The sequence below is a fragment of the Podarcis filfolensis genome (assembly GCF_964270895.1).
Source record: "Podarcis filfolensis genome assembly, chromosome: 17".
NCBI classification, from domain to species: Eukaryota; Metazoa; Chordata; class Lepidosauria; order Squamata; family Lacertidae; genus Podarcis; species Podarcis filfolensis.
In genome coordinates, this window is record NC_139621.1 from 36,777,019 (window position 1) to 36,803,904 (window position 26,886).

The 26,886-nt window shown below is 46.9% G+C and overlaps 1 protein-coding gene across 1 annotated transcript; it reads left to right on the forward strand.

The window, feature by feature from the left end:
• The first annotated feature begins 440 nt into the window (after positions 1-440).
• On the forward strand, positions 441-25,905 carry SLC49A3 (solute carrier family 49 member 3). The gene is made up of 10 exons (XM_083593609.1): positions 441-905; positions 12,485-12,643; positions 15,616-15,835; positions 16,947-17,023; positions 17,120-17,257; positions 18,203-18,319; positions 20,194-20,346; positions 20,473-20,630; positions 23,757-23,869; positions 25,227-25,905. Exons 1-10 carry the CDS (start codon positions 735-737, stop codon positions 25,379-25,381), a joined length of 1,461 nt encoding a protein of 486 aa, XP_083449735.1. The 5' UTR covers positions 441-734; the 3' UTR covers positions 25,382-25,905.
• The last annotated feature ends 981 nt before the right edge of the window (positions 25,906-26,886 follow it).

The following is a 26,886-nucleotide window of genomic DNA, read 5'->3' on the forward strand; positions in this document are numbered from 1 at the left end:
GAAAGTCATTTAACAACGAAAACTAAATTGGGTTCTTAACAGATAGGTGTTTATATGTTTGTTTGTTTTTACCTTTTAATATTGCAATGTTTTCCTTTTATGTGTGTTTGTTGTAAATTTGGAAAACCGATAACATTAGCAGGATTTTAATCTCACTTGTCATGTAACAAATACTATGGATCCTATGGATAGATATAAAACATAGATTATGATATAAGATGCAGTTGAAAATGTTGGTATCCATGGAGGGGATGGGGGGGGAGGTCTCGAGATTCAAAGAAATCTCTTTATATGGAACTGTATTTGGTTCTAAATTTACATTTGCAAAATCAAATAAAAACGATAAATTAATGCAAAAATGCAAAAGAATCCGAGAAACAGGCGCTAGGACCTTGCAGGGCGCTCCGGGAGTGCCTCGGAACAAGCCGGCAAGTGGGCGGCTTCTTTCTGCCGGCAGAGAGAAGGGGAAGGGAAAACCAGCTCCGCTCCGTGCCAGACTAGTGTCTGGGGCAGCGGAGACAAGGCTAGGGGCGCGGCGCGCGCGAGGAACCGGCTTTTCAAGCCCCGCTCGCCGGCGATGTGGCAACTGCTTCCCCGGGCCCGGCAGATCCAGGGCGCACCCCAGGATCCTCCGGGCAGGAGGGCAGCGGGGGCGTCGTAGCCATTCTCGCCCGGAAAAGCAGCGCGCCCCGAGCGCGGCGCCAACAAACCGGCCAGCGCAGGCAGCGCGCAACATGGATGCGGAGAGCGCCAGCAGCCACAACAGCAACAACAACAACAACCGGCCAGGGAGCCTCCTGCCCGGGACTTCTTCGGAGAAGATCGTCGCCGAGTCGTACAAGGTCTACAAGCGGCGATGGCTGCTTCTGGGCGTCGTCTGCCTGCTCAATTGCTCCAATGCCATGGTGCGTAAAGAGCGCGCGCGGTTGTCTTTTCTTTTCGCTCGTCTCCAACTTGCCAGATTGCGCACGGGATTCCTTTGGCCGGCCGCTTTCCCCCCATCGAAGCAGCCCTTCGATTGGCCCGGCTTGGAGCTGCAGGGATTTCGGGAGCCGAGAGGGAAATTTGAACGATCTGGCCACCCAAAGTTTAAAAAATGCCTTCGAAGTGGCTGGAGATTGCTTCCGAAGCGGAAAGGTGGCGGCGCGGCCGGATGTTCTGGGTTGTTAGCAAGACTGACGGATGAGTCAAAGCGCCTGTCACTGGAAGCTTGCGTTTTAAATCGTTGCCTTTCTGGCTTCCGAGGCGCCGGGCAGAAAGTCTCGCCGCCCCATGTTATGGCTTAGAATCATGGAATTCTTTTTTTTAGAGTTGGAAAGGGACCCGGAGGATCATCTAGTCCAACCCCCTGCAATGCAGGAATATGTAGCTGTCCCATTTGTTGTTGTTGAGTCGTTTAGTCGTGTCCGCCTCTTCGTGACTACCCCCTGGACCAGAGCACGCCAGGCACTCCTGTCTTCCACTCCCGCAGTTTGGTCAAACTCATGCTGGTAGCTTCGAGAACACTGTCCCACCATCTCGTCCTCTGTCGTCCCCTTCTCCTTGTGCCCTCCATCTTTCCCAACATCAGGGTCTTTTCCAGGGAGTCTTCTCTTCTCATGAGGTGGCCAAAGTATTGGAGCCTCAACTTCAGGATCTGTCCTTCCAGTGAGCACTCAGGGCTGATTTCCTTCAGAATGGAGAGGTTTGATCTTCTTGCAGTCCAGGGGACTCTCAAGAGTCTCCTCCAGCACCATAATTCAAAAGCATCAATTCTTCAGCGATCAGCCTTCTTTATGCTCCAGCTGTCCCTTACCGGGATCCAACCTGCAACCTTCGTGTTATCAGCACCATGCTCTATCCAGCTGAGCTATGCATGATCCGCACAACACCCCTGCGAGGTAGATTAGGATTGGAGAGATAGAGGGACCGGCCTGTTAGGGATTTTTATTTTTGGAAATATTTTTTATTTGATTTTGCAAATATAAAGTTATAACAGTACAACCATACATATCCACATTTACAGATTCCTCCGAATCTCTGGACTTCCCACCTCCCCCTTCATGGGTCCTATTATTAAACCTTTTCTACTGCAATTCAATATTCTATATTGAATATAACTCCATTGTTTCCATTGTACTTGCTACCTTACAAGAGTTATTGCAGTCCTGCTAATGTTTTCATCAGTTTACAGTGGTCTCCAAGATAAATTATAAATTTCCCCCATTCTTTGTTAAAGCTTTGGTCTTCTTGGTTCCTGAGCTTTCCGGTCAGTTTTGCCATTTCTGCATAGTCCAACAATTTAATTTGACAGTCTTCTCTGGTAGGGACTTTATCTTCTTTCCATCTCTGGGCTAATAGCATCTGTGCTGCTGTCGCTGCATGCATAAGAAGTCTTTTCTGCTCCCTTGGAAAAGCAGCACCTACAATTCCTAATTAAAAAGCCTCTGGGTTTTTTTTATATATATAAAAGTTAATTTAAACATTTTTTTCATCTCATTACATATCATTTCCCCGAATGCTTTTATTACCTGGTCTGGTAGGGATTTTAATGGGGGTTTCTGTGGTACAAATCCAGCCTTTCTCCACCTCGGGTTCCCAGATGTTGTTTGGCTACAACTCCCATTACTCCCAGACCATTTGTTAGTCTTACATTATGCAGTTGTGGCTTCCCCCAAATAATCCTGGGAACTGTAGTTTGTTGAAGGTGCTGAGGGTTGTTAAGATAGCACAGAGCTACAGTTCCCAGCACCTTTGTCAAACTACACTTCCCAGGATTCCTTGGGGGAAGCAATGACTATTAAAGGGTTAAAAGAGCACCTTCAATGGATTGTGTACATGGGACCTCCCAGTTTTCTCAAAGCTCTGGGGACCGGATGTTCTAAGCTGCATTTTAAATCCTGAGTTAACCCTTCCTAGGCTGTGGTCGCAGTCTGACCGAACCAGAGAATCATAAACTTTTATAGTTGGGATGGATACCAAGGGTCATCTAGTCCAACCCTCTGCAATGCAGAAATCTCAGCTAGATCATACCTGACAGATGACCACCCAACCTTTGCTTAGTAGCCTCCAAGGAAGAAGAGTCCACCACCTCTCATGGGAGTCTGTTTTGGTGGAAGTGTAATCCAAAGGTTAACAATCCAGAGCCTCTGAACATGTGCAGAGTGCTGCTTCCTCCCTTACACCAAAGCCCCGAGACGAGCTCAAGCTCCGACTCCTCTCAATTTGCAAATTTGTCCCATTTGCCTTTAGACAGAGTCAGCAGGGACTAAATTAAAAGGTGTGTCTTGTTTGCTTCATTCGTTCGTTGATTTATTGGAGCGCCAAGGAGCAAAATGCGTGTGAATCAGAATTCGGAATGTGCAAGTGTTGAATTCCTTTGCTGCAGCACCTTTCAGAGCTTGGAATGTTCAGGTTTGGGGAGGAAATGACTTCAATCAGGTCTCTGCTGCTGTGGGAAACATATTGCTTAGCCAGATGGCCCAACAAAAACATTGGCTCCAGTTGCAGAGTGACAATATTTGAGATGGGGGTCATTTTATAACTGTTCCAGGAGTTGAAAGGCCCCTTTCTTAGGACAAAAGGCAAAAAGGTTTGGAGCTTTTTGGTTGAGAGCTGAGGCAGCATGGCTAATGTTCAGTGCAGATGGGAGTGGTAGCCCAGCAACAAGTTCTCTTGGTGCAATGAGCGGGTTATGTTTTCCCCTCTCATTAAACTGGAACATGGAGTCACGTAAGGAATCTGGTTGTCAGATCCAGGACCAAGAAAAGGAAGTACCTATTTCTCCAAAGAGTAATTAATCAGTGGAACTCCCTGCCACAAGATTTTTATGGCAAGTATCAGGCTCACACCCTTGCCATTCATTTCCTTCATATGTATGTTAGAAAAACATGGGGAGGCCAATGTGGAGGCAAGCGATCCAAATACGATGGACCTTGGGGTTGATCCAGTAAAGACATTCAGATGTTTCTTCAAACATGGAAGTGGCCCCACCAGAAGATAAGAGATTCTTGAATGAATTGGATAAGATGACAGGAAGGATTCGAAACCTGCTGGACCAGAGATTCACACAAGATTGGGATAAATATGCGAACTATTTGAAGAGCAACTGTAATCAACAAATTACGCTAGTAGGACTACGAGAAGTTTGGTAAGGAGGAATATATGGAATATTGCAAAGAGGATAAAGAAGAGAGACATTAGTTATGATATTTAAAAGTAATAGTGAAAGTAAGAAATGTAAATTAAGTGGAAAAGATTGGAAAATTTTCAGATGTGATTGGCGGAAGTAAAAAAAAATGTATAAGATATAAAAGTATATTTTATAATTGTCAAAAATGATATGTATATATATCTATTTCTTGAATGAGGTGATCCGTTTTCTACTGAAGAAACCCAAAGAATGGAGCCACAGACCAGGACGAGTGGGCTTGGACTCTCTTGGGTGATGGTCAGAGACATGAGCAGCAAGCATACGCCAAGCTAAGGCCTTCAAAGAACTGGGTTGAAGTTTTCGTCCCCAAGTCACTGCCTCACCACACAGAATCTGTAGGGAAAGGAACATTGCTGGTCCTGGCAATGCCAGCTCAGAGCTGCCCGGCGTCCCATCAAAGCGATTTCTGCTGTTAATCTTGGAAATATGACTTTGTCTTCTCACATACCATGGGTGGAAAGGCTTGCCCAGGTTGAAAAAGGCCACCCTGAAGCAGTTGCTTACTAGACCAACAAACAGAGAGTCCGACTCAGGAACTTGCCCCTACAACAAATCTCTTTGTCTTGATTCTGTGTCCCGCAGCACTGACAACAAAGTTAAAAAGATAAGTAACTGTATAACCTTTGAAGCCATCTGAAGGCAGCCCTGTATAGGGAAGTTTTATTATGTTTTTGTATATGCTGGAAGCCACCCAAAGTGGCTGAGGCAACAATAAAAATATTTTATTTTATTTTATTTTATTTTATTTTATTATTTTATTTTATTTTATTTTATTTTATTTTATTTTATTTTATTTTATTTTATTTTATTTTATTTTATTTTATTACCTGCACATTCTCTAGCAGCAGAGATGCTGCCATCTGCCAGCCAGGCCTTGCTGACATTAGAGACCCGGCAGATCAGAAGCTGGGTGCCAGGGAGTGGATGGACACAAACCACACACCATGAAAGGCGGCGCTCAAAAGGAAGAGACAGTCTTTTCCATCAGTATTATTTAAAGTGGAGTCCGAAGTGGGCAGAGCAAGGAAGGAAAAAGTTGCCTTTGGTGCAGGAGGCAAGTTTCTATGCCAGTCTCTGACCTCCTTCCAGGAAAGCAAGAAGCATTTTTTTGAGTGTTCCAGAACACATTACAGCCCAGGATACTGCAAAGCAGTGAGCAGGATGGCCTGGGGAGAGATCTCTGGGTCCAGGGAGAAAGGGAGGCATATCAGCCACTGATTCACTGCTGGAGGAGCACACTTTACCCCTGGAAGTAATCACACAGAGAGAGACTGAGTCTGGAAAATAAAAACACTAGGCTTGTTAAAGATAATATATATTCAGTAGGAAAGATCCTCGTTCTATCTCAGGTGGAGATGCAAAGAACAATTCTTGCTCTTTGTTTTTGTAATTTATGTATGCAACAAGATTTATATACAGTGGTACCTCGGGTTAAGAACTTAATTCATTCCGGAGGTCCGCTCTTAACCTGAAACTGTTCTTAACCTGAAGCACCACTTTAGCTAATGGGGCCTCCTGCTGCCGCCGCGCTGCCAAAGCATGATTTCTATTCTCATCCTGAAGCAAAGTTCTTAACCTGAGATACTATTTCTGGGTTAGCGGAGTCTGTAACCTGAAGTGTCTGTAACCTGAAGCGTCTGTAACCCGAGGTACCACTGTACAGTAAGTGGCTTACTCAAAATAATACAAAATATTCTCAAGGAATTACCAATATACCGTCTTTTTCGCTCTAGAAGATGCGCCAGACCATAAGACGCACCTAGTTTTTGGAGGAGGAAAACAAGAAAAAAACTATTCTGAATCTCCGAAGCCAGAACAGCAAGAGGGATCGCTGCACAGTGAAAGCAGCAATCCCTCTTGCTGTTCTGGCTTCTGGGATAGCTGTGCAGCCTGCATTTGCACACACATTTCCCCTTACTTTTCAGGAGGGGAAAAGTAAGTCTTGTAGAGCAAAAAATACGGTAAGCCATAGGTTTAAAAGAAGAGCCTCATGCCAGCTGCCTACTTCTCCAACTAGCTCGGTTTTTGCTTGTTTTTTAACAAATTGAGGCCAAGAGAACACCAACGACTTCTAGTCAGGAACGGGTTGTACCTGCCATAAATGGCTCCTATGTTAATTCTTTCTTCATTTATGCTTCCCATAGTACCATGACAAACTAGCAGCTATCTCTAGCACCGCCCGGCCTTTCCCCTCGCTGTGCAAACAACAGCACATGTGAAAGCTTATGTCGCAATAAATCTGTTTGTTTTTAAGGGACCACAAGGCTCTTTGCTGAAGGCTGCTACAGCAGAGTAAAAGTAAGGTAAAGTTGTGGGACAAACCACAGAGCCTCTTGGGCTTGCGGATCAGAAGGTCGGCGGTTCAAATCCCCGTGATGGAGTGAGCTCCAGTTGCTCTGTCCCAACTCTTGCCAACGTAACAATTCAAAAGCATGCCCGTGTGAGTAGATAAATAGGTACCGTTGCAGCGGGAAGGTAAACAGCGTTTCTGTACGGTCTGGTTTCCATCACGGTGTTTCATTGCGCCAGAAGCTGTTTAGTCATGCTGACCACATGACTCGAAAAGCTGTCTGTGGACAAACACCGGCTCTCTTGGCCTGAAAGCGAGATGAGTACCACAACCCCATAGTCGCCTTTGACTGGATTTAACCATCCAGGGGTCCTTTACCCTCTGGAGTTAGCAGTTGACGTCATCGAAGCACTGTCAAAAGTCAGTCTCCCTCCTTAGAAATTCTCCAAACTCTGTACAGTGGTACCTCAGGTTACATACGCTTCAGGTTACAGACTCCGCTAACCCAGAAATATTACCTCGGGTTAAGAACTTTGCTTCAGGATGAGAACAGAAATCGTGTGGCAGCGGGAGGCCCCATTAGCTAAAGTGGTACCTCAGGTTAAGATCAGTTTCAGGTTAAGAACGGACCTCCAGAATGAATTAAGTTCTTAACCCGAGGTACCACTGTACTTCCTGCCTGTGTTGGTTGGTTGGTCGAGGGATACATCTGCTGAGAAACAGAGTGCTGGTTTGAGCTCAGAGTGTGGTGGAGCTGTGGAGAAGTAGTAATGAAAAGGCAATGATGATAAAGATAATGAGAAGTTCAGATGATAATAATAATAATAATAATAATAATAATAATAATAATAATAATTTATTATTTATACCGCACCCATCTGGCTGGGTTTCCCCAGCCACTCTGGGCGGCTTCCAACTGAATATTAAAAACAGTACAGCATCAGACATTAAAAACTTCCCTAAAGAGGGCTGCCTTCAGTTGTCTTTTAAAAGTAAAATAGTTGTTTATTGCCCTCTGTCTGGTTCACTGTAACCTTACTTCTCGCAATGAGGGAACCGCCAGAAGGCCCTCGGCGCCGGATAATGAAAGAGCAGGCCCAACAAACACGCCGAGCGATGATTAGAGGTGTTCCAACCTGGCTTCTTTCCAGGATATCAGTCAGGGCCGCCCGGCCCATGAAGTGAGGTGAGGCAGTTGCCTCAGGCAGCAGATCTGGCCTCCACCTCAGGCACCTGCTACTGCTGTCTCTTCTCCAGCTTCCTCTTACTCTCCTGCCACCTCCAGCGCATGTTGCGGAGGGAAGTGGTTGCGGAGGAAAAGGATGTAGGGCTGTGGAGCTGCACAGGAAGAGATGTGGCAGTTGTGGGGCAGAGGCTGCAACGACGGAGGCAGGAGCAGCATCTTCTGTTTTGCCTCAGGCAGCAAAACTTCCTGACCCTGATACTGGTCGTGTTTCAATGAGAAGAACAGCAGACTTTATCTGCAGCAGAGTTCTTAGTCTTTATTGCCTGCCGAGTTACTTCTCTTCCTTTAGTCATACATACTCCAATGATTGTGCTACACTCTGGACTACTTTACTCACGGCTTAATTGCTTAATTGGACAATTAACCTATTCACCACACTTAACCTCTCATTTGTTTTCATTGTGTCCCAGAAAAAGGCTAAAGTTTCTGTAAGCAAAAGGAGTCGTCCGGGTTTGTTTCCAGTTAAACCAATCTGCTTTCTGTTATGTTGCAAACAACCAGTGATACAAGATGCACTAAACAACAGGATTGATGTGGACTAGTGGCCATATTGCACTTTGACGTGCATCACTTGATGACCCTCAACTCGATGTGTGGGCCAACTCTGTTAAAATCAGTGAGGTGACAAAAATGAACGGGTGCCTGTAGCAGCTACTCATTTTGACAGCTACTGCAGGCATCTGTTCAGAGCCTTCTTCCAGCTCTCTTGAGGCCACCGGTTTTCTCCCACACATCTGGGCTAATTCAGACAGAACGGAACAAGGCAGTCAGTGCATCATCCAGGGTACAACCCACCCACACTACAAAGCATGGGGAGGGGCTCCTAGGAGCGCAAAACTGGGAGGGAGAACCACCAAGACGCTTGTGGGTCTTTAACGGTGGTTTGGATCCAGCATCTTAGAACAAGGATGAGGGATGTCAGGCCAGAGGTCTGAATCTGGTCCTCAGGAACTCTCCCCAGGTATCACATACCCTGGACACAGCTTTTACAGTCTCTTTTCTGCACTGCCCTTGATAGTTTTCTCCTGGCTGAAATGTGTCCTTGCACTCCAATAATGTTGCTTGTTTGCCTGGATAGAGGCTAGAGAGGAGCATGTGTGTGTCTGTAGAAACAGGCCTATTGCACAAAGGTAAAATAAAATAAAATTGAATGCTCTCATCCTTTTTTGGCTCTGGCCTTGCCCACACCTAGCATGGGTTGCCCAGAAGTGCGTGTGACCCGCTGGCTATAAAAGTTTTCCCATCTCTAATAACAGAAGATGGCTATTGTTTTTGCATGCTGCTTTTTGAGTGCGTGTGCATGTAAGAGAAAGCGCACTCTTTTATTAATGTGTCATACGAAAAAAACTGCTCCTTTTCCCTTATGGGGTACCCAAGAGCCCATATAGAGTCCTTTTGTAGGTTCTCTATCAGTAGGAGAAAATAACAGAGGCCAACCAGAGAATATTGAGAAGCAAAGCAGCTAGTAAGCCTGATCCTTATTAACTGTTGCAACAGGGTGCTCACAACCACATGCTGGAGGCAGGAGGGACCCTGAACAATGGTGCGCAAGCCCTTATATAGACATTTTGAAATTGCCCACCCTGGAGCCCAAGACCACCCCCAAAAAACAGCATACATACATCACAGAAGGGGCGGTCTACAACAGAATCCTGTCTGACATGAAACCTGTTTATGGGTTTTTATCTGGCTAGCCTGGCTATTCTTTTGTGATGATAAATACAGTGGTACCTCAGGTTAAGTACTTAATTCGTTCTGGAGGTTCGTACTTAACCTGAAACTGTTCTTAACCTGAAGCACCACTTTAGCTAATGGGGCCTCCTGATTCTGCCACGCCACCGGAGCCCGATTTCTGTTCTCATCCTGAAGCAAAGTTCTTAGCCTGAGGTACTATTTCTGGGTTAGCAGAGTCTGTAACCTGAAGTGTATGTAACCCGAGGTACCACTGTACTTAATTCCTGAGTCCAGGTCACAGGCTCGCCCTATTCATATCTTAAATGTGCCCTTGAGGCAGGATTTGTGAGCAAAAAGACAATGAGGAGGTTTTTCTCATCTCCTCCCTCCTTGCAGAGAAACATTTGAGGTCAATTTGGGAGAGACAAAATGGTTTCAGGACTTTTTTCCTATACAGTGGTACCTTAGGTTACATATGCCTCAGGTTACAGACGCTTCAGGTTACAGACTCAGCTAACCCAGAAATAGTGCTTCAGGATAAGAACTGAAATCGGGCTCAGGCGGCACGGCAGCAGCAGAAGGCCCCATTAGCTAAAGTGGTGCTTCAGGTTAAGAACAGTTTCAGGTTAAGAACGGACCTCTGGAACGAATTAAGTACTTAACCCGAGGTACCACTGTACTGCTTCAGACATGCGGTTTATATATTTATGTATGTGTTTGCTTGGTACATTTATTTTGTATCTTAGACATTCTCATAACAATGCATCTTCTGCATCTTCAGCTCTGCATATTCTTTCCTGCTTACCTGCTCCTGAGTTCTGTGTCCTTCACTCTGGGATTACCATATTCCACTTGTAATTAGCTTGGCAGGCTCTGTCAATTTGTGGGAGAACCTCTTTGATAGCGTTAAGGCTTCATTAGTTTCATTTCCGGAGGCAATTTCAGTTCAGAGTTCTTTGCTCTTGACAATTTGACAAGCGAGGATGTCTCTTTAAGGAAGGCTGCAAGTTGACCTTGAATGGAACATTGCAGGTGTTCTTTGCAATTTTGCAAAATATACTTGTTTACCACAGAAAAGGCTGATGTTAACTCTTTTAATTTAACTTCCTAGTTTTCAAATGACTGAAGATTTTGACAGATTTTTCTGAGCACTTAGGGTCAAAAGAAAGTACGTGATTTCTTCATTCTGTGAACCACCCTGAGACCTCTGGGTATAGGGCGGTATATAAGTTCAATAAATAATAATAATAATTTAAAATAACTGTTGAGATACTTCATTCCAAATCTGCTAGACAAGAGTGTTTTCTTCTATGTATAGGTAGTTTTTGTGTACAGTGCTTAGGAATGCAAATGATTAGGCTGTTTGCGAATGCATTAAATAAGTAAATAAATCAAAATACCAAATACTTCAGCTCCCTGCGTGGGTTTCAACTAAGGATTCCCACTAGCAGAATGGGGTTTCCCCCCTGCACCCCCCCAAAAATGGCTTGGAGGGTCAAGAGAACCCCAGAATAGTTTGCCTCTCAAATAACAGCATTCTGTGCCCATTGGGCAGTTTTGCAGGTTCATTGGCCTTCCTTAGGGTTTTGTTTTTGCTTTTTTAAAAAAGGTTTTGCTGTACTTAACTTGGAGGTTCTCCTGAACGTTCTGATTTGTTGTTGTTTAGTCGTTTAGTCGTGTCCCCATGGACCTTCATGACCCCATGGACCAGAGCATGCCAAGCCCTCCTGTCTTCCACTGCCTCCCGCAGTTTGGTCAAACTCATGCTGGTAGCTTCGAGAACACTGTCCCACCATCTCGTCCTCTGTCGTCCCCTTCTCCTTGTGCCATCCATCTTTCCCAACATCAGGGTCTTTTCCAGGGAGTCTTCTCTTCTCATGAGGTGGCCAAAGTATTGGAGCCTCAGCTTCAGGACCTGTCCTTCCAGTGAGCACTCAGGGCTGATTTCCTTCAGAATGGATACGTTAGATCGTCTTGCAGTCCATGGGACTCTCAAGAGTCTCCTCCAGCACCAGAATTCAAAAGCACCAATTCTTCGGCAATCAGCCTTCTTTATGGTCCAGCTTTCACTTCCATACATCACTACTGGGAAAACCATAGCTTTTACTATACTAACGTTCTGATACTATCCTCTAATTTGGTAATGATTTTTTATGATGCTTTGCTTCCTTGCTCAGTTTGCGAAGAGACGACCAAATGCCTCGTTTGCAGATTTTTCTAGTAATCAAAGGTGTCTTAGAATAAATGTGTACCGAATTTCATGGGGGAGGGGAGGACGTAACCATTTTCATTCTCCCTTTTTCTGAGTCATCGTGTGGGACTTACGTGACACCTGCCTGTGGAAATATGCCCGTATGGCAGAGCACATGAGAAAAACGGAAAAGCAGGATGCAGATGGATGGGTAGCTAGATCAATATAAATAAATAATTTGCCTTTTGCCTAGAGATGTGTCTTGCATCAGTCTCCGGAGCCCCAGCCAAACACTAATTTGAGATCGCATTAATTGCCTGGAACCTTCCCAGCTAAAATACAAATCCACTTGGAACATTGAGCTGCTCATGTTCTAAATGGTTTGCCTGGATTTGTCTTTCGTTCTTCAGCAGGATGCTTTAAGTCACCTTCAGCTCTAGCAACATGTGGTGACATTTCCCCGCTCTGTAAGATCTTAAGGGAAATCCTGCCTGGCCCTTCGCAATCCAGGCTTCCTGTCTCTCTACCTCAGGGGTCAGCAAATTTTTCATCAGGGGGCTGGTCCACTGTCCCTCAGACTTTGTGGGGGGCCGGACTATATTTTTGTGAGGGGGGGAGGAGAACAAATTCCTATGCCCCACAAATAACCCAGAGATGCATTTTAAATAAAAGGACACATTCTACTCATGTAAAAACACGCTGATTCCCGGACTGTCCACAGGCCGGATTTAGAAGGCAATTGGGCCGGATCCGGCCCCCGGGCCTTAGTTTACCTACCCATGAGCTAGCTGATTGTGTCTAGACAGTGCTACTCACAGATGGTGCCCTAAACATAACTACCTGCAGGTTTTGTGTCGTTACGCTGTAACCTCGTTCCCCCTCCATCTGCAGCTATGGCTGACGTTCGCTCCAGTGGCTGATAAAACAGCAGAACGGTTTAACACCTCCATGGATATGGTCAACTGGCTGTCCCTCGTGTACCTCGTGATATCCGTTCCAGTCGGGCTCATAGCAATATGGATTCTGGACACCGTCGGGCTGAAATGTGCCGTAAGTTGAACTGGAGACTGGCGCGACGCGGCAGTTTTTGAGCAGTAACCTGGGAACTTGCCTAGAAATCCACTGCAGATTTCTTTCTTAGAAGATCACAGATGGTCAACAGGCTTCTGCTTGCCCCTGCTCAGGGGCTAATAATAATAATAATAATATATTTATTATTTATACCCCACCCATCTGACTGGGTTTCCCCAGTCACTCTGGGTGGCTCCCAACAGAATATTAAAAACACAATCAGACATTAAAAACTTCCCTAAACAGGGTTGCCTTCAGATGTCTTCTAAAAGTCAGATACAGTGGTACCTCGGGTTAAGTACTTAATTTGTTCTGGAGGTCCGTTCTTAACCTGAAACTGTTCTTAACCTGAAGCACCACTTTAGCTAATGGAGCCTCCTGCTGCCACCGCGCGGTTTCTGTTCTCATCCTGAAGCAAAGTTCTTAACCCGAGGTTCTATTTCTGGGTTAGCAGAGTCGGTAACCTGAAGCGTCTGTAACCTGAGGTACCACTGTAGTTGTTTATTTCTTTGACATCTGATGGGAGGGCCTACCTTGGGGTTGGGCAGGTTGGCAGGGACACAAAAAATGTGCCTCTCCCTGGGGGTTAGGAGTGGCTAGGAGCCCACCCTCCCCAGGCTGGCTCCTCTGCTGCAGTCTCCTCTGACAAGGGCTTTTTTTCAGCCGGAACTCACTGGAACTCAGTTCTGGCACCTCTCAGGTGGGCGCCATTGCCATTATAAGAGAACAAGGGAGGCGTTCACAGTGAGTTCTGGCACCTCTTTTTCTAGAAAAATAGCGCTCGGTGCAAGGGATCTCCTGAGCTCCTTGCCAAGGGTGCAAGGGACTGAAGAAATGAACCCATGCTGCCAATTCTCGTTGTAGACCAGTATGAGGTAAGCAGCACATAAGCAGCACACAAAACACTACAAATCATTCTATGTTCTAAATCTTATATTAATAATCCCAAAACTGAGAGAACAAGGTACAAGATCTACTACAAAAGCCACAAACAGAAAACTCATTCAAATTGTGTCCAAAAGGAAGACTCAGTCTTTAAAGTTCCTTCAGTCCATATGTTACATTCCTTCTTGGCTTAAGCTACAATATTTAATTTCTTTCTTCAGGAAATTCTCCCTCAACATTTTGGTGTTTTTACATACCTTCAACTTCATATGCTAAGTTCTTTCTTGACTTAAGCATTTATTCATTCACTAAGCTTTTTATTTTATTTTTATTCGCTTAGCCTGGCTAAGATTTAGAATGTAGAATGATTTGGTAGTGTTTTGTGTGCCGCTTATGTGCTGCTTACTTCATACTGGTCTACAAGGGTGCAAGGGAGCCTAGGTATGACTGCGCCTGCTGCTGACGTCTTGCAGAAGACACAATCACAGGAGAGCACAGGGTGTGCTTTAGATTTGGGGTGGGGAACTATAGGCTTGGGGGCCAAATCCAGCCTTCCAGGTCTCTCTCAGGCTCTTGCAGCTCTCCCCAGCCCTCCTCCTCACCTTCCCTCGGGTGTTTTTGCCTGGCTGGAATGTGCCCTTGTACTCTGATAGTGCCTTTTGCTATCCCAGACAGAGAGGACTTTGCGTCTGTGTAGAAACTAGGTAGTTGCCCAATGGTGAATTTTCTCTCTGTTCCCACTCCCACGGCTTCTGGCCAGTGTTCAAGATTAACCAGGTGCCAGGTGCGTTCTGTACCTGGCTTTCAACCACTTGTGACTAAGTAATGATATAATAATAATAATTTATTATTTATACGCCGCCCATCTGGCTGAGTCTCCCCAGCCATTCTGGGCGGCTCCCAATCAAGTATTAAAAACAATACAGCGTTAAATATTAAAAACTTCCCTGAACAGGGCTGCCTTCAGATGTCTTTTAAAGATAGGATAGCTACTTATTTTCTTCACATCTGAAGGAAGGGTGTTCCACAGGGTGGGCACCACTACCGAGAAGGCCCTCTGTCTGGTTCCCTGTAACCACTTCTCGCAATGAGGGAACCGCCAGAAGGCCCTCGGCGCTGGACCTCAGTGTCCGGGCTGAACGATGGGGGTGGAGACGCTCCTTCAGGTATACAGGACCGAGGCCGTTTAAGTGAAGGTGCCTAGGAGTCAGGATTGTGCCTGACATCTCCACCATCTGGGGATCATTGGTACAAAGCCCTCTAGTGCTTTCCCAAAGGCCAGCTAGTGAACTGGATGAAGTTTGAACTGAAGGGCGCCCAGGTACAATTCAGGTCTTTCAGCCACTGTGCTACCCTCACTCTCAATGCACTGCCAGCCTTATAGCCACCTGCCTGTCGGAAAAGAAATGTAGGGAAATGAAATACCATATTTTTCGCTCTATAGGGCACACCTGACCATAGGACGCACCTTGTTTTAGAGGGGGAGAACAAGGGGAAAAAAATCTCCCCTTCTCTGCTCAGCACCCCTTCAGCAAAGCGGCAGGAGAAACAGAGCCCCTTCCATTTCTCCTCCCGCTTCACTGAAGGGGCTCTGTGCAGCTCTCCCTCTCTGCTGAAGCCGGGAGAGTCTTGCTCTCCCGGCTTCAGCAAAAGGAACCCAAAGTCTCCTTGGCTTCAGCGATAGTAACCCGAAGCCTCCGGAGCGCAGCGCGAGTTCCTGCTGCGCTCCGGAGGCTTTAGGCGGCTATCCCTGAAGCCTCCAGAGCGAGAGGGGTCGGTGCACACCGACCCCCTCGCTCTCCAGGCTTCAGCAAAAGCAACACGAAGCCTCCAGAGCGTGGAGGGAGCACTCCCTCTGCGCTTCACATTGCTATTGCTGAAGCCAAGGAGCCTGCATTCGCTCCATAGGACACACACACATTTCCCCTTAATTTTTGGAGGGGAAAATGTGCGTCTTATAGACCGAAAAATACGGTAGTTCTGGAATTTCAATTGTTGAAATTTATTCCGTTCTCATGGATGGCTGCTAGAAATCAGTGTTGGTGACATGGTTTCTTCTACTGCAGGTGATGCTCTGCGCCTGGCTGAACATGATGGGAAGTGTAATTCGGATTTTCAGCATCCTCGATTTCCTGGATCTGGGCTCCCTCAACTTTGTGTACCTGCTTGTGGGACAGTGTCTCTGCGGCACGGCCCAGCCGCTCATCATTTTTTCACCCACCAAATTGGCAGCCTTATGGTTCCCAGAACACCAAAGGGCCACAGCCAATATGATTGCCTCCATGTGTAAGTAACTGGGCCAGGGCAGGTCGAGCCAGAATCAGTGTTAAATGCTCAGACCACACTGCCCTGATCGTCAGACTCGCCACCAAATTCTGCACTGGCTGCAGTTTCCGAACCGTCTCCGAAGGCAGCCCCAAATATGATGTATTGCAGTAGTCCAACCCAGAAGTTACCAGAGCGTAGACAACCGAAGTTAGGCTGTCCTTGCCCAGACTGTGGCAGAGCTGGCCCTCCGGCTGAAGCTGAAGGAACGTACTTTGTGCCAATATGGCCTCTTGAACTTTAAATCAACAGTAATGGATTCAGAAGTACCCCTCCCCCCCAGCTCCTCACCTGCTCCCTCAGAGGACTGGGACCTCCTTGACAGGAATGGCAATCAGTCTGGAAACATATGACTGCATGGAACCATTCAAAAAAGGAGAAAGCAATACAGTCAAACCTCGGTTGTTGAACATAATCCATTCCGGAAGCCCGTTCGGCTTCCGAAATGTTCTACAACCGAGGCATGGCTTCCGATTGGCTGCAAGAGCTTCCTGCACTCAAGTGGAAGCCACGTCGGACGTTTGGCTTCCGAAAAATGTTTGAAAACTGGAGCATTTACTTCTGGGTTTTCGGCATTCAGGAGCCAAAACGTTCCAAAAAGGAGCCGTTCAGGAGCTGAGGTTTGACTGTATCTCCCACATAAAAAATTTGCATGTCAGGAAGGAAGCTGGGCTAGAATTCTTCCCGCATCATCCTAGTTTTCTGTGTGAATGGATTTTTTTTCTATGGAAAGCCATTCCCCCAAGTGCTATCTGAAGTGGTACAGTTCGGAAACGTCTTCACCTGCGAATTATTAGTGTCTTTAAGGGGTCTTGAAGAAGAGGGCCCAAAATACCTGGTATCACCGTAGGGATATCTTTGGAGGAGCAGCCCTCAAATCACACATCTGAGAAGCCCCCCAACGAAAGGGGTTCCAAAGCAGGTCCTGAGTTCTAATCCTGTACAGGCGTGTGGCCTCTCTTTTTGCTTTCCAGTCAGCTGGCTTGCTTTTTAAATGCTCGGCATTATATTTCAGCTGCTTCGGAGGGAGAAGTCACATATTTTTCTCTCTCTCTCTTTAATTTCCATTTAGCCAATCCCTTGGGCATTCTCATCGCTAACTTGCTGTCACCTGCGCTTGTACAGGGAGGAAAAGATATCCCTTTAATGGTAAATGAAAGCTAATCAATTTTAGTATTCTGCACCGCTTACATATCCTTGGCAGATGAGTTAAGCCATTTCCCCTCCTCCTCCTGCTTTCTACAGCTTGGAGTGTACGCAGGGCCTGCTGTCTTCGCCTGTGCCTTAGCCACATTGGGCGTTCGTGACAAGGTCCCACCAACGCCGCCGTCAGCAAGCGCTAGCCACTCCAATTCGCCGTCATTCTACAGGGGCTTGAAGATGGTATGTTGCAAGCAAAGCAGAATTATTAACTCAGATAAAGGTACAACGAATGCTACGTGTCTCTAAAGGACAGAAAGAAAGAAACTGTTGTGTCATATTAGATCAGTGTTTCCCAGTCTTTTTCTGACCATGGCCCACTTCCGACCTTGTTTGCTTTCATGGGCATAGCCAAGGGGGCAGCTGTCCCCCCAAATAAGTAAAAATCAATACAGTGGTACCTCTAAATGTGAAGGGGATCCGTTCCGGAGCCCCGTTCGCATCTAGAAGCAAACGTAGCCCGTGTCTGCGCGTCTGCGCGTGCGCAGGTCACGTTTTGGCGCTTCTGTGCATGCGCGTGACGTCAGTTTGAGCGTCTGCGCATGCACAAGCGGTGAAACGCGGAAGTAGCACACTCTGTTACCTCTGGGTTGCCGCGCAACTCGAACGCGCTCATCCCGAAGCACATTCAACCCGAGGTATGACTGTACAAATCTGAGATTCTGCCCCCCTAACAAAAATCCTGGCTATGCCTTTGCCCACCCCCATCCATCAGCAGGGGGCCGGCCCACTGTCCCTCAGACCTTGTGGGGGTCCAGACTATATTTTTGTGGGGAATGAACGAATTCCTATGCCCCACAAATAACCCAGAGACGCATTTTAAATAAAACGACACATTCTACTCATGTAAAAACACACTGATACCGGACAGTCTACGGGCCGGATTTAGAAGGAAATTGGGCCGGATCCGGCCCCCGGGCCTTAGTTTGCCTACCCATGCTCTATCCCAAACTTTCTGTACGTATCTCTAGCTTGACAAAAGTCTAAGGTTTCCAGCAGACAGGTCAGTTACACTGGAAAACAAGTTGCAAGTTTTAGCAGACTCTGTATAAATGTGTATACCAGCTTGCTGGTGAACGATCTGCTGTTCCCCCCCCTGACAACTCGTGCCTTGTCTTCCGTTTTTAGCTCCTGCGAAATACATCTTACATCATCCTGGCCCTTTCCTTCGCGACAGGGATAGCAATATTCACCTGCTTCAGTGCTCTGTTGGAACAGATCCTGTGTGTCAATGGATATTCAAATGTAAGTCGCTCCAGATTTCATCTGTGGCTTTTTGTTGTCTTGCGAGCTCACAGGCGGGCAGGTGGAGTCGGGAGATCGAGAAGACAATCTGGGAGGGGACTGCAGGAATTCAGCTTCCACCTATCACAGGGAGAAGCGGGGAGATGTGCAGAGACCGTGGCGGCTGGGGTGGGGCTTTTTTTGTGAAACTCTGCAGGGAGGTTTTCACCAGCGCTGCCTCCCCTACCTGGATACTCCAGCCATTGAAGCTGGAACCTCCTGCATGTTAAGTAGATGCTGTCCCACTGAACTGTAGTCCTTCCACAATAGGAATAGAAGACTGTGCCTTAGACCAAGCCAGATTAGCTCTGCATTGTCTGCACACTGACTGGTAACTGCTGTCCGGGTTTCAGGCAGAGAACATTCCCAGCCATTCTTGGAGATGCCATGGATTGAACATTGGGTTCACAGAATCACAGCTTTGTAGAGTTGGAAGGGACCCGGGGGGGTCATCTAGTCCAACCCCCTGCAATGCAGGAATCTTTCACCTGGTGCTTTTTTTTTCTAAAAAAAAAACATGCTTAGGGGTGCTCTCATTTTGAGTCAAGAAAATCACCATTTTCTAGTTCAAATTGGGAAAAATAAATAACAGTAAATGGACAAAAGTACAAAGATTCACAAAATGTTTAGGGGTATGCGTCCCCCCAGGAAAAAAGCACTGCTTTCACCCAACCCACAACCCTGAGATTAAGAGTTTTATGCTCTGCTGACTGAGCTGTTCCTCAGGGATATCCTGCATAAATAAAATTTTAATATATCCCAACTTTTGTAAACCACATTGAGTTGTGTGTGTGTGTGTTTTACAATCAAGCAGTGTATAAATTTTGTGAAATAAAATAAAATGAATGAAACTTCATGAAAAGGTGTCACTCCCTTGTTTACCAGCTTGGACCTATACAGCCAGAATTCGAGTTAGAAGTAGGCCTCTGTGGTGCAATGGGTCGGTGTGTCCTGCTGTTAACCAGAAGGTTGGTGGCTCAAGCCCAGCCAAGGACGGCTGTGGGCTAATGACCCTTGGATCCTTTCCAACTCTATAATTCCATGATTCTTTTGCTCCTTCCTCCCCTCTCCTCACACTGCAGGTACAATGTAATAAGTGATCTGGGGAGATCCTTTGGTTCAAATAAATACAGGATCTGCCTGGTACTGTGAGTTCGGGGCGGAAATTGCCTTCATTTCTAGCCTTCAGTATGCTATCATTACAAATATTGGTAATTCAACTGCTTTGAAAAAATACAATTAAAACTAATGTTAGTTGGATAAATATCAAGCAAATAAAAAATGTAGCTTTATTTTCTGTGCTTTAAAATGAAGCAATTTGGATCCCTTCATTACACAGAGCCTGTGTAGCGCCATCTTGTCTGGTACGATATAATTAACAACCAGATCAGAAGACTCTTGATTGCTTTCCAGTGAAGGGAGACAGGGTGGGGTGACGGAAATATGCTGCACCTTATTCCTCAGAGCCGTAATCATTGGGTTGACGCCAACTAAATTGCCATCAAAGTAGGCTCATTGAAATCTATGGCCACTGCTATGGGTCTCCAACAAAGTGGATCTGCTAGTGCAAGGTCTTTTGGCTGCGCGATGGCTCTTCCTTGCCTTCTCCTCTCCCCTATGTGCATCTCCTCTATCTGCTTCTGGGACTCCTCAACGTTCTGGAGAAGGTTTGGGAAGGGTTTGGGGGGGAGGAGCAGGATGGGAGTGGAAGTCCTTGCACAGTTGTGGAAGTCCTTGCAGTTGTGGATCTACTTTCTCAACTCCACTCCCTGGTTTCAATGGGTTTGCTCTTCGCTGGAGTCTGCCATATCATCTAATCAATCCCTCATTTACAGTTCTTTGCAGGTCTGAGCGGCGCCTTGTTCATTGTGTCCGGACTCATCGGGGCCTTCTGCCTCGGGCTGTACGTTGACCGGACAAAGAAATTCACAGAAGCTACCAAGGTCTTTCTCTGTCTAGCTGCGCTGGCTAGCATTGGATTTGCAGTGGTAAATGCCATTAACGCTAGGTCTCTTAAATTGACATTATTGGGGGCGCACCCCACGATGGAGCTGAATTGCTGAAAGTCGGCTCTGCAGCCTTGTCGGTACTCAATTTAGACTCTCTTCATGCAGGTGTCTCAGCTGAGAAACCAGACCTATGCTTTGGCAACCATCAGCTCACTCTTCGGGTTCTTTGGATTTGCTATCTATCCTGTCGCTATGGAACTAGCAGTCGAATGTTCTTATCCTGTGGGGGAAGGATCCTCGTCAGGGCTGATTTTTGTGATCAGGTAAGTAGCAGAATCAGGACACCCGATTTCTTCTGTACTATGCGCTGCGTAGTTGTAGTGGTAATATACAGATTCTTTCCAAAAGCTTGCCAGGCCAAGGTTAAAGAAGAACTGGAGCAGGGAAGGGAAAACTCAGACCCAAGCGTCAGTTGCAGCTGTCCAGGTCTCTCTTGTGTGGCCCATGGGATTCTCCCCAAGCCACTGCCAGGAGCTGGAATTGGGCAGGTCAGCAATAAAACACCCAGTGTCAGTGAACTCTTTATTCACAGAAACCAAAACAACGCAGGCCTAGTGGTCACAGCAACTCTTCCCAGTAGTCTTGCCTCAGTGAGGCAGCTCCGCCTTCCCACCACTCTCTAAGGCTCCTCCCCTGCTTCCTAAAGCTCTGCCTTCTTGTCTCTCTTTGCTCCGCCCTCTTCATTCCTCTCCATGTACTGGGAGACCAGGGGGAGGGAGCTGGCTGCAGCAGGAGGGGAAGGCTCCCTGGCTTCTTCAGCACCCTGCCTCATCTCGTGTCTCCTGGCCCCGCTCCTCTCCTGCCTCTGATTCTGAACTGCTCTCTGCCACAGCCTCTTCCTGCTCACTAAACCCTGTTGCCTCTTCAGTTTCCGACACCACCTTCTCCCAGTCTGCTCCCTCTGACTGCTCGTTGTCATTGCACCACCACTCCCCTGGCTCTGAACCTTCTTCCCCTGGGGGTTCCCCAGTTGGGGTCTCCCACCGCTCGTCTGCATCCAGCCATTCCATGACATCACACCCTCTTCAGTCCTACTTTTGAGGGTTTATGCCTGGCTGAAATGTGCTTCTGAACTCTCATAATACCTCTTGGTTGCCTGAACAAAGGGTGTGTGTGTGTAGAAATTAGCCAACGGTACAATTCCTTGCTCCACCTACTCTTGCCTCTGGCATGTGTTCCAGGCAGCTGCCCGGATGAGAATTTGGTCCCCGTTCTGCAAAAGGTTCCCCGACCCTGAACATCACTAATTACTTCCAAGTCAGGGAAAAAGTGGCCACAGTCTTCAGATCTCTGAAGGTCTTTTCAGCCCAAAGGTGGAGCAGACTCCATCCCTGTTGCTCCAGAGGGCAGGACCAGAACCAGTGGGTGGAAATGGCAAGGAGACCGATTCTGGCTAAACATTAAGGAGAAACGTTCTAACAGTGGAACTGGCTGCCTTGGGAGGTGAGAGACTCACCTTCGCTGCAGAGGCCAGATAGCCATCTTTCAGGGATGCTGCGGTTGCATCCTGCATTGCAAATCGTGGCTTGGGCATTGTTGCCTCCAAGTTTCCTTCCACCTCCATGATTCTATGCTTTATGGGCTTATTGTGAGAGGGGCTTCATGCACATGCAGGTATTGGAGATTCTGTGCCATTGAGACACCTTTTCCAGAGCGGCAGGGCTGTATCAACAGGATGCTGGGCTTCCAGTGGTTTCAACGCACAGATAACGCTGCAACACACGACCTCATTCAAGTAATGCCGGTTTCAAGAAAACAGACTGGTTAGGCAGCAGTTGTGAAGGCAGCAGGGAAAGCTCCCTTTCCGCAGGAGGCTGAATTAGAATTGGCTCCTTCAGAGGTAGCCGATTTCCTAACGTCTTCAGCACCTGCTCCTTTGCACTGCTGGCAAGTTTGCAGCGGCGTTTCCTGTGATGCAGTTGCCCATATATGGGCAAGGGGAACCACATGGCAAGTACAGGATGTGAAGTGAGGGAAAGCTTCAGACAGCTTTCCTGTAGGGCTATCACTGGACTCAGAAATAGTAGGGGACGCCGGATGGGGAGGAGAATCGCCACAGTATCTGGTTGTATCTGGCTGGCTGGCATATCTCCTACCGAGACTTGATGGGGCATCTACTGAAAGTACAGTGGCACCTCGGTTTTCAATCGTGTCAGAAGTTGAACGTTTCGGCTTTCGAACGCCGAAAACCAGGAAGTAACTGTGTGGCGTTTGCCTCCTAGGATGGGTCATAAGGAAAGGGTTAAAATAGGTGTGATGTGATTGGCCAGTGAGAATGCAAGGGGGGAATAAAAGTTAGAGTGGGAGGTTTTGAAAGTCAGTTGAGCTGAGGTTTGGAAGTTGAAGAAGGAAGAGGGAGGTTTAGGTGTGGGTTGGTAGAGTTGTATTGTGAGAGAGTGTGGAGTCAGATAGATAGTTGGAATAATCAGTTTGGAGCTGTTAGGAACTAAGAATAAGAAACTGACAAGAGAAAAATTAACAGAAACCATAAGCTTGTTCCTGCATTTAAAAATAAACTTGATTATTTGTTTATGTTAACAACTGACTAGACTCCGTGTGTCCCCGTGAGATACGGGGTGGTAGCTGCGAAAAAATCAATCGCAGTGGCGGCACAGGGTCAATAGACCGTCAAACGTCCGGGGGCCCTGTGTGTGATCGCCATAAACTGCTTCGGTTTTGGGAAGTTTTTTGGAAGCCGAACATGCCATGCGGCTTCCGTATTGAGTTTTCCGAACTTAAATGCTTCCAGAAATGCATGCTTTGGTTTTCAAACGTTTCGGAAGTCGGTCGGTCTTCTGGAATGGATTACGTTCGAAAACAGAGGTACCACTGTACACAGAGGGTGGCAATTCAGCTAAATCCTCCCCAGAGCCAAGCCACTGAAATTATTTCACTCATTTTTAAAAAACAGGGCTCTCCTCTCCATACATGGGGGAATCAGCCGCTCGAACCAAAGTTTAAGCTTCTAATCATTTCAAGGCTTTTCAGACTGCAGAAACAGAACATCGAAGCGGAGCATTCTTGAATGCTCTGGTGTTGCCCCTTCTCTCGAAGAAGCGGGAATGGTTTTGAACTCCTCTCTTGCGTTGCTCCTTCCCTTTGGCAGGGGGTTGGACTAGATGACCCTTGGTACCCTCCCAACACTACCGCCCTATGATTCTAAGTCATGCCCATTCCCTTCAGCGGGTCTAGTCTGTGCAGGACCAGCACGGAGTACCACCCAAAATGTCTGCTCTAGACATAAAAGTGAATCTTGACTGTTACAGACAGTATATCCACACACACACCCAGTGCACACAAAAAAATAGCCAGTCTTGGACATGGGGTGTGTGTGTGTGACATAACCATGAAAAGGAGACCTGCGTGATGGCTTGATTTTGTTTCCACAGCCAACTTCTAGGTGTTGTGCTCATGCTTTTGCTGCAAAGCCTAGCTGTGGAAAAGAAAAATGCTCCATTTTCTACTTGCACCTCAGCCATCGGCAAAGCACTAGACTGGTCAAGTAAGTTTTTGTTACGTATTTATTTTACGTATTATAAATATATCCTCTCTCTTCTCACATACACACACACCTGTGGAGGTTTCCTTCAGGGGTGAATATCAGCTGCAAGGGGGCGGGGAGGCAGTTGGTTGAGGCACAGCAATGGCAGTAGAGGTCTCTTTTCCTGACCTGCTCCCTGGTGTGGGTACTAAAGTTCTGCAAACAAGGAGTCCCCCAGCTTCTTAGGCTGGAGGAACCTCCAGCCAAGGGCCTCTCTATCAGGCCCTCAAGACTCGCCCCTAGACACATACCCCAGCAGCCCTGCTTCACTTTACTTGCTTTTGCCTGGCAAAAATGTGACCGTGAACTCTGATAATGTCTTTCCTGCCCAGATGGCAAGGAGTTTGTGTGCCAACTGTGCAAGAGTAAATTCACATTTGTCGCTCACCCACCAGATTGTCAACAAGGTCTCGGACCGAAAAGGGTTCCCCACCCTGGGTTTACACTGTGTGATTTTCTTGTGATTTTTGAGATGCAGTTATTTTAGTTGCTCTTAAGGTCTTTTATGTATTTTGAGGCCCTCCTCTCTTTTCGTCTCTGCCTAACAGCAACAGGGATTTTGTCTCGCAATGCTGTGAGAGTGCATTCTCCATAACATCTAGGGACGCAGGTGGCGCTGTGGTCTGAACCACGGAGCCTCTTGGGCTTGCTGATCCGAAGGTCGGCGGTTTGAATCCCCGTGATGCGAGTGAGCTCCCGTTGCTCTGTCCCAGCTCCTGCCAACCCAGCAGTTCAAAAGCATACCACTGCAAATAGATAAATAGGCACCGCTGCGGCGAGAAGCTAAATGGTGTTTCCATGCACACTGGCTCAGGACCCGGAAAAGCTGCCTGTGGACAAATGCCGCCTCCCTCGGCCTGAAAGCAGAGATGAGCACCATGCCCCATAGTCAAATTTGACTGGACTTAGATCTTCCAGGGGTCCTTTACCTTTTCTTTTTAAAAAAACCATTACAACTTTGCTATAGTTCATTATGCCATTGTTTTTCTACTCAGTTACACATTTTCTTCAGGGTGCATAATGGCTGATTTTAGTTTCTATACATTCTAGTAGATTTAAGATTGAATTTTCAATATGAACGGAAATTAATGAATAAGTTTGGGTAGCTGGTCTATAGTTACTGATGCTGACCTACCTTACTGTGCAATCCTAGCAGTTACTCCCAGGAAAGTAGGCTCAGGATTGCAGCTGGCGTTCCTAAACTGATCTTGTAATTCTTGATCTTGTAATTCTTGATCTTGTAATTCTCATATATTTTTAAGCTGCTGGGTTTCATTCTCCATACATCTGTAGAAATGTCCTCTCTTTCTCATCACAGCTTCAACGCTAATGATGGCTGGAATCTGCAGCCTGGCTGCATGTTTCTTTGTGGCTGCCTTTCACACTAATTACAAGAGGATCTTTGCAGAAGTATCTCACGACTTCTCAGTCAACAAATCAGAAGAGGATGTTGCAGTAACGGCAGAAAAATGAACTGCTTCTAGTTGAAATCTGGACTAACCCAAGTGCCTCGAGAAAAGTTTAAGACTTTTGAGACCCCAAGTGCCACAGCTGCACAGTAAGTTATAAGTCTTTGGGAACTGACTGGAGCAAAAGATGATGGTTATCTTAACAGGAAGCTTCTCACAAGTACAGCCCAAATTCCCTGCAGCAGTTGGAGAGTGTCTTTTTCAAGACAGAATGCAGGAAGAGTCAACCCCCATTAAAAGACAATTTAATCCTTAGTGATGGTGCTGAAATGTGTAAGTGTCTGAGACTCACTAAAAGTGGCTATTTTGATTCTTCCAGTGTGTTACACTCCAAGGGCAATTCAATGGAATAAGCATATTTATACCAACCTGAATTCTGTGAAAAAAGAAGGGAATGCAAATGTTCTGTAACTCTTCATTTTCAGCATCTTCCATTGCTGGGCAACAGCATATTTCCTTTTGATGAAACTTTGTTTGAAAAGTGATCTATAAATGTTTAAATTAAATAAATTGTGTTTCTGACAGTGAGGCTGCGAGTGGCATTGCTTATATAACGAAGAAAACATCAACCATGTGCAAGAAGGAAGTACCAGGAGACTCTGGAGAAATTTGCGAAAGGATGCAAAATCTTTAGGGGGGAAACGCAAGGGGGAACCCCCACCCTATGAAGGCTGAATGTGCTTAGTAACTTTGTGGTGTTGATTTTTTTAGGGGGTGTGTGATGGCCTGGGATTCAGCCTGGGATGAGACTGAACCTGAGGAATCCCAGCCTGCACAGGAGTCCCCGCCTCCAGAACCAGCTGAGCCGGGGCTGGGCCTTGAGCCTGAAGGGTCCTCACCTGTGCTGGATCCTCAGGTGCAGGCATCAGCTGAGTCTGCTCTGGCCCCTGAGGTGATGGAGGGCCCATTGCCTGCAGGTGCTCCACTCTCAGCCCCGTCTGGGGAAGCAGAGGTTGCCTCTGGGTCCGGTAACCCTCCTACCTCTCCTGAGCTACAGAGGCTCAGGGCAGAGAGGCGGAGGGAACTGGAGGGCTCACCTCCAGGCCAGGAGAGGCGAGTCACCTGTGGACCGGGGCCGCCCTATGCCTCAGGGCAGATAAAAGCCAGCCAGCCCAGTCCCAGGTTGCAGGAGCAACATTGTTGGTAGCCTGTTCCTGCCTGCACTCTGTCCTGCTCTTCTGCCAGAATTCCTGACCTCACCCGACTCCCTGCCTTGGACCCAGCTACAGCTTTGACGGACAGCCTCCATACCACCCTCGACCTCGAACTGGACTCAAACCTCGCCTCCCGGTAGCCCCCAGGACCATCACAGGGGGGTACAGAATGGGTGAGAGAGCTGTGCAAAGTCTCCCTTACAGACAACCTGGCAAATAAACTGACGTTATCAAGTTATTACACCATAGGGAACAGAGACACATTAACCTGCTTACACGTAGCGATGCTAGTTATTTGTGGACTAAGCTGGAACAGTTTCTTACACACTCCAAGTGCCCCAAGGCGTGCACAAGC